The 7374-nt window shown below is 55.1% G+C and overlaps 1 protein-coding gene across 2 annotated transcripts; it reads right to left on the bottom strand.

The window, feature by feature from the left end:
* Positions 1–570: 570 nt before the first annotated feature.
* B9D2 (B9 domain containing 2) lies at positions 571–6936 on the bottom strand. 2 transcript variants are annotated; one of them, XM_015588430.2, is made up of 5 exons: positions 6669–6936; positions 6170–6261; positions 4749–4922; positions 3439–3564; positions 571–1167 (listed from the first exon to the last, which is right to left on the bottom strand). In XM_015588430.2, the coding sequence occupies exons 2-5, from the start codon at positions 6255–6257 to the stop codon at positions 854–856; spliced, it is 702 nt and encodes a 233-aa protein (XP_015443916.1). In that variant the 5' UTR covers positions 6258–6261; positions 6669–6936; the 3' UTR covers positions 571–853. The 2 variants fall into 2 exon arrangements, with proteins under 2 accessions (XP_015443916.1, XP_006910755.1); XM_006910693.3 differs by lacking the exon at positions 4749–4922 and having other exon boundaries at positions 6669–6911.
* Positions 6937–7374: the final 438 nt, after the last annotated feature.

Below are 7374 nucleotides of genomic sequence, written 5' to 3'. Positions count from 1 at the left end.
AGAGGAAGCGCGCGGGGCGGGGGCGGCCCCCAGGAGGGCGGGCATGGGGGGGCCGGGCCACCGACCTCAGCTCGCGTGGGCGGGCTCTGAGGGGGGTCCCTTAAGCCCCGGGGGTAGGGGGCGGGCACCCCGGCCCCGCCCCACGAACCGGGTGCTGCCTCCTGGCGGCGGAGCACTACCGAAGCGGGAGGTTGCCTGTGGCTTTGAGGGCTGTGCAGAGGTCACCGAATAAAGACCTGGCAGGCAAGGCTCAATCAGAGGATGGGGACACAGGGTACAGGAGATCAGAGGAGGGGACTCAGAACGGAGAGAGTGGGAGGCGGGGGCAGAAGGGGCGAGGGTCAGCCAGGAGATAGGGGACCCAGTGGGGAGAGGGGCACAGAGGAAGGGAACCCCATGGAGAGGGAGTCATAAGAGGGGCACCCAGAGTGGGGAGGGGCGTCAGAGTCTGAAGCGAAGGATGGGGGAGACAGGTCTGTCAGAAGGTGGGGCCTGAGGAAGGAAGGTGTCAGTAGGAGGATGGGGCACAGGCCACCTGACAGGTCAGGAGGTCAGGAAGGAACCCACACCTGTCAGAACTGCTTTCCTTTATTGAACACTTCCACATGTGAGGCAGTTTCTTCTCCCCCAAACCCTTGGGACTCTACACGCTTGCTGCCATTTCACAGATGGGGAAGTTGGACCCCAGAGGGACAGCCACTAGGCTTGAGGTGCTAAGCAGGACAGAAGCCATATCAAGCCTTGGCTGGGGTCAGGTCTGACCGTCTCCGGAGCCCATGCTTCTACCACTGTGCCATCCTGCCCCTCGCTGGGCGTCCAGGGGTATGGATGGGGGCCGGCGAGGAAGGGCCCCTCAGCATTCGACGCCATAGCGGTCAAAGTGGCGTAGAAGCAGACCCAGCTCAAGGTGCACGGTGCCGCCGGCAGCTGTGTGCAGGCGATAGCGGTCAGCCCCACTGTAGATGGCATCCGCATGCAGCAGCTGAGGCCCGCCACCTACGAAGGCCCGTGCCAACTGCTCCCGCCAGCTGCCCAGGGGCCGCCACGTGGGGCAGTCCAGCTGGTGCGTTCCTGGACTGCTGGGCACGTGGCAAAAGCCGTAGCCTGCAAGCTGGCAGCGGCCAAAGCTGTCCTGGGACCACACCTGGAGATGGAGCCGGGGCCAGCCTGCAGGACAGGAGGGAGGGAAGGAGGGATGGAGTCAGCCCCGTCTTCTGCTTCCAGATCCCCACCTCCTGGATCCCCACTGGAGACTCCAGGCCCAGTCCCTACCCCCCTGCCTTTCTTCCTCAGCCTCCTCTCTGAACTCCCAGCCAAAGGGATCTTTCTGAATCTATGTTCCTCTCCTGCTTAAAACCTGTCCATGGCTCCCCAGTGCCCTCAGTATGAAGTCCAACCTCAACATGGATCTATCCTCTGCTGACTTCTCTCTCTTCTGTGTCCCCATCTCTGGGAAGCCCAGTCCCCTGGTGAATGAGTGCCTTGGGGCTTGTCCTAGCCGCCTCCACTCCTTCCCACACTATGGCCCACCCTGTTCTCTCTGGGCTCAGGGCCTTCTTTTTTGCCCCTTCAATCTACCTTCCATCTGGCATTGGGAAGCATCTTTCTCTCCTTTCCATACGTTTCCCAGTATCCTCTGAATACAGTTTAGTTCCTCAGTCTGGTAGGCAAAACCCTTGAAAAGCTGGCCCCATCTCACCCTCCCTTCTGAGCCCCTCTGTGCTAGTCCCCGTTGTAGAAGCTGGGGACACACTGGTGAACAGAGCAGACAAAAATTCCTGCCCTTGTGTAACTGACATCCTAGACAACGAACGTAGTAAATAAGCAAATTATAGGGTATGTCAGATGGTGATAACTGCTCTGGAGAAAAATAAAGCTGGGTAGGATGGGGGTGGGGATGCAGTTTTAGAAAGGGGGTGATCAAGACAAGTTCCACTGAGGTGACATTTGAGCAAATGCTTCAAGGAGGGAAGGGAGCGGGCCATGTTGACGTCTAGGGAAAAGAGTGCTCCCAGCAAAGGGAACAGCCCTTGGTGGGAGGTGTCTGGTGGGGCCAGTGTAGCCTGAGGCCATTGACAGAAGGAGAAAGGGAGGTGACAGCACGAGATCATTCAGGGCATTGAGATCCACGGAAGACTTTGGCTTTTATCCTGAGAGAGAGGGGACTCAGAGAGTTCTTAGCAGAGGAGGAATGTGACCTGACTTAGATGTTCCCAGAGGGACAGCCTATGCAGGTGGGGTGGGAACGCCAGCGAAGAGGCTACCATAATGGCCCAGGTGAGAGGTGAGAGCGACAGACTAGGGTATGGGGGAGAAGTGGTGAGGCGTAGTATGCCTTTCAAAGGTAGAGCCAATGGGATTTCCTGATGGACAGAATGGGAGGGGGGCTGGGAAGAGGTGAGGATGATACCCACACTGGGGACTGGGGGTCTGAACAGTAAAAGGACAGTCCTCCAATCTATCACCCTTTAAAAGCAAAATCTGACTTGTCAGTTGCCTGCTGTGGCTCTGCGGGGCCTTCAGGAGATGGCCTCAGCTCTGCGGCCTGGCATTCAAGGCTCTGCATGGCCTGTCCCCTACCATCTGGACCCTTCCAGCTCTCCTGCTTTCCCTCCATCCTCCAAATGCTGTGGCTCACTTTACCCTTTGAGCCTTCCGTACACAGCTCTCTGCCTAGAAACCTTCTTTCTCTCTGCCCTAATAGCTCCTATTATTTGCTGTGGCCCTTCATGGCAAAGCTCAAACATCCCTTCCTCCAGGAAGCCCTCCCTCTTGAATTCACCAGCAGTCAGGAGCCTCCTCTGGGCTCCCATAGCCATCCAGACTCCCCCATCCCAGGCCTGCCCACTCTGGGCTGCCATTTTCTGGGGACAGCTCTGTCTTCCCCATGGGATGGTGAACGCTGTGAGGACAGGGCTGGGGGCTGTCTCAATCACTGACATCTCCCTGACATCACCCACCACAGGGCAGGCACTCAGTAAATATTATTTATATTGTTGAAATACATGGCACATTCACCTAGGCTATTTTCTGGAATCCACTCAGTATGACCCAAATTTTCCACCAGAAAAGATGTTCTGTACCCTCCCTCCCCCAAATACTCATTTCCCCTCTTATCAGCCGAGGAGCCTGGCCTCTCTCATAACCCCTCCCAGCTTCCTCCTGATTGAAGACTCTTGGTTTATCTCTCTGAAAGCAACCTCCCCTCTCCTGGTGGTTTCCACCTTCCCCTCTCCCCCTCCACCCCTGGCCTCTGACGCACTCCAGAGTCAGCCCAGGGAGGCCTCCTAACAGCCTCTCCAGGGCCAGGCCTGGGTGTGAAAGGGACGCAAAGGGCGAGGGAGCGGGGACAGGGTTTGGTGTTCCCAGTCTCAGCAGCATGGGTTGCTGCTAACTGCCACCCCTCAGCCCGGCCCGGGGCCCAGGCTGGGGACCCACCTTGAAGACCTTTTGTGGCGAAGTGCAGGTCAATGGGGTGGGACCAGTAGGCCATGTCCCCTATTTGGGGGGTGTCCACCTGCGTTTGGCCCTCCCGTATGCCTGACAGGAGCTTCCACGCCGCCCCTGCAATGAGAGCCAGGACACCGAGGGGCAGGGAGGGGTGGGAGGCAGCAATCAGGAAGGGGAGGCCGTCGTGGAGACAGGACCCCACTTCTCCCTGGCATTGGGCAACAAGGGTTACAAAATGTGAACTCTGGAGCCAAACATCTGGGTTCAACTCCTGGCACTACTTCTTCCTGCCTGCATACCCTTGGGCAAGTTATCTTTCCCTGCCTTAGTCTCCCCATCTGTCAATTGGGTGTGATAATAATGGGTTCCTTATCATTTCTTGAGATTAAATGAACTAATACATACAGGGCACTCGGAACGGTGCCTGGGGCATAGCGAGTGCTGGCTAAGTGTCGGGTATCCTTTGTTACTATTCTCACCCCACGTTTAGAGGCCTAGTCCAAGGACTGAGATGGGGCCAAGGGTGCCATTCACAAAGGAGCTTGGGCACACTGTGAAAGGCACACAATAATACCAGTCCTACGGAGGATGACGGTAACAGCGAAAAGGCACCAAATGTTTACCAAAGGCCAGACGCCGCGCTAAGCGCTTTAGTGATGAATTTGTTTAATCTGTCCTCTAGGACTCTTGATCCATACCCCGCCCCCAGTCTACAGGCTCCCCCACAGCCCAGCAGGCCCTGCACGCCCTGGCCTGTGTCCCCCTTCCCGAACTCCTCTCTCATTACTCTCCTCACCCCTCGCCACCCTCTAGCCTCACGGGTTCTGTTTTTGATCTCTCCTCAGGGCCTTTGCACTGGCTGTTCCCTCTGCCTAGAAAGCTCTGCTCCTGATGTCCCCATGCCTGGCTTTTTCCCATCCATTGGGGATCAGCTCAAGTGCCACTTTTAGAGGGTTCTCCCTCATGCTTCTACCCAAAACTAGGACTTATCACATTATCACATCTCATTTCTTCCTAGTACCTACCACTATCTGTAATCATTACACTCATTTATCTTCTTATTTATCTTTATCTGTCCTCCTGTGAGCCCCAGGAGAGCAGGGATCTTGTACATTGCTAGATCCCCTGGACCTCAAACCCAGACCTTCGTACACAGAAGGTGCTCAATAAATGCTTTTTTGGCAAATAAATGAGCCTAGGAGGTGGGTGCTGATATAGTCTCCATTTTACAGGTAAAGAAACAGACTCTTAGAAGGAAAGGCACCTGGCCATTCACTCCACGAACATTTATTGGTCACCTGCTGCGTGCCAAGGACTGTTCTCCATGCTGGAAGTACAGCAGGACTGCAGCAGACCAAGGTCCCACGATGGAGCTGGATTCAAACTGAGCTCTGTCTGACAGCAGTACCCAAGCCCTTTATCCAACTGCCCCTGAGCTCTCTGCGGGACTAACTGCCCCGCACAACAGCTCCCTGAAATAATAAAAACCATATGGCTATCGCTTCTTCTGGGCCAAGTGAAGAAAGCACTAGGCCTTGAGGTAGGCTTGTCACATATAACATTTACCAGCACTCCTGTGAAGGACAAATATCCCACTTTACAGATGGGGAAACAGGCTCCAAGAGGGAAAAGCACCCACTCAGGGTCACAGAGCAGGTGAGTGGTGGAGCCCAGACTGGGAGCCGAGTCTGACTCCAGGGCTGCCTCTTCATCTGCTTAGCTGGAGGACCACAATTTCCCGGGGCCAAAAGTGATGATTAGGACAACAGCTGCACTCCCTTCATGGGCATTTATTGTGCTGGGCAACATATAAAAATTGGCTTTACATCCGATTTTTACCCGAGCGGGGCAAACACTGAGCACTTACTAGGCCAGGCCCTCTCCAGAGTGCTGTTGCTCTTCCTTTAGTCCTCACGACCGCGCCACGAGGAACTGTTATTATTCCCATTGTACAGACAGGGAAGCCCAAACAAAGACAAGTGCAAACAGCTGGTTTTGAACCCAGGCAGTCTGTGCTCTTAACCTCAGTCGTGTGCTGCCTCTGGCTGCTATTAGCTTCAATTTCAGACAAGGAAACTGAGGCTTGGAGAGGTCAAGTCTAAAGGCCCCCAATTAATTGGTGGGGGAGTTAGTGTTTGAGTCCAGATCTGGCAGCCCTAACCATTACACTATACCACCTCACACGGGGAGACATGAAAATTGGGGCCTCTGAGGTACCTCCAGGGCCAGGTGGATGGACTTGGATGACTGCTAGTACAGGGCTCCTACACTGTCACAGAGAATTATGAATACAGGAGGGTGGCCTCGCCTCTAAATGTGGGATAGCAACTTCCATTTTATAGCAACTCGATAAATGGAGACTCTTAAGCAAAGAATTATTAAGAATGGGGAGGGACCTAGGGCACCCCTAAGACAGTGAATGAAGTCCCAGCAGTAGAGTTAGGGCTGTTTAGTGTTCTGAGGATTGGGAGTGTGTTTGTGGTCTAATCTATGGTCCCATATCCTTAGAGGCTGTGTGTTCATTGAGTGGGAACCAGAGTCCCTAGAGATGGGATGGGAAGGGATAAGAAGGGAGCCTGAGACTCACGTGGACAGTGTGGTCGGGGCTAGGAGTCCTGAGAACCAATGGAAGATGAGGATCAGGGACTGGGCCAGGAAAGAGGATGGAATCTCTAATTTAGGGATCTTGGTGGGGGAAATGTACCAGGCTTGGGAATACCTGTGTGGATGCCCCACTTGCAGAAGAGGCTACTTTCTGAGAAATCGGTGGCCCCCACGATCTGTCCAATCACGTGCACCTCAGCCATGGCCCTGAGAGGGGAAAAATATCATCACAGCCCTATGAGTAAGTGCACTATTTCCACCTTACAGACGGGGAAACTGTGGCCCTCCAAATAAGGGGCAGTATTAGGATTCCAAGCTAGTTTCGTCAAACCACTGAGGGTGGGCCACACAATCACAGCTGCCTTTCCAGGAGAGCCCCGAAAAAATGAGGGGCCTAGGGTGGGCTGGGCTGAGGAGAAGACATCCAATCAGCCGGCCTCTAAATTACCTCTCCCAGCGGAAAGCCCCGCCCCCAGGGCCGATGTCCCCGCCCACAAGTACAAAGCCCCGCCCCCAGGTCAGAAGATTCTCCCACCCCGTCTATGAGGCGCATGCGTCTTAAGTGCAAGGGTGCCAAAGTCCCGCCTCTAAGTTTACGCATGCGCCATTCTTACCTCAGAAAACCTAACGGTTAGGAAGTGCGAAAGCGGCAGCGGAGATTGGAGTTCATGGTCCTGACCTGTCCAGCGGGCGCTGGCTTCCTAGGCCTGGCTCGCGCCACTCCCAGGACCTTCTGGGCAGCTAGAGAGCGGAGGCGTCGATCCCTTAGAGGCTGCGCCCGCCTTCGGGATCCCTAGTTGTTGCTATGACAACAGCAGCCTCCCTTCCTGGCTTTGCACCCGCCCTGGGATCGGTAATTGGCCCTAGCTGTCCTCGGGTGCGGGGCTAAGCTGTGATGGACGTTCTCTCTCTCCCTCTCCATTTTAGGAAAAGCGTCTCTCCGGCCACACACCCGGTTCCGCCATTTGGGGCGTGGCCTGGCAGCCGCCATCTAAAGTGTGGCTGAGGAAGTCTGATCGTTGACTGTTTCTTCCAGATACCCTCTTCACAAAATAAACAAATCCCTCGATGCGGTGCCACGCCCCCCCGAAACTCTCGTCCATCCGGGACCGCAAACCAGAGACTAGAGCCAGGGTCAAGGGGGACACTTTCTCTCTGGAGAGTACATTCTCCTGCCTCATGACTAGAAAAAAAATCCTTCCTTATTCAGAGATACTCGAGAAGTTGTGGAGAGGGGTTTCCTTCCTTTTTTAGAGTTCCCCAGGCTCCACGGGACTGATAATCCAACTTCCTCCCCAGAAATACTGCCCAGTTCTTCTG

The sequence above is a fragment of the Pteropus alecto genome, unplaced genomic scaffold, assembly GCF_000325575.1.
Source record: "Pteropus alecto unplaced genomic scaffold, ASM32557v1 scaffold474, whole genome shotgun sequence".
Lineage (NCBI taxonomy): Eukaryota > Metazoa > Chordata > Mammalia > Chiroptera > Pteropodidae > Pteropus > Pteropus alecto.
Note: the sequence above shows the minus strand (reverse complement) of the source record. Positions and strands in the feature narration are given on the sequence as shown.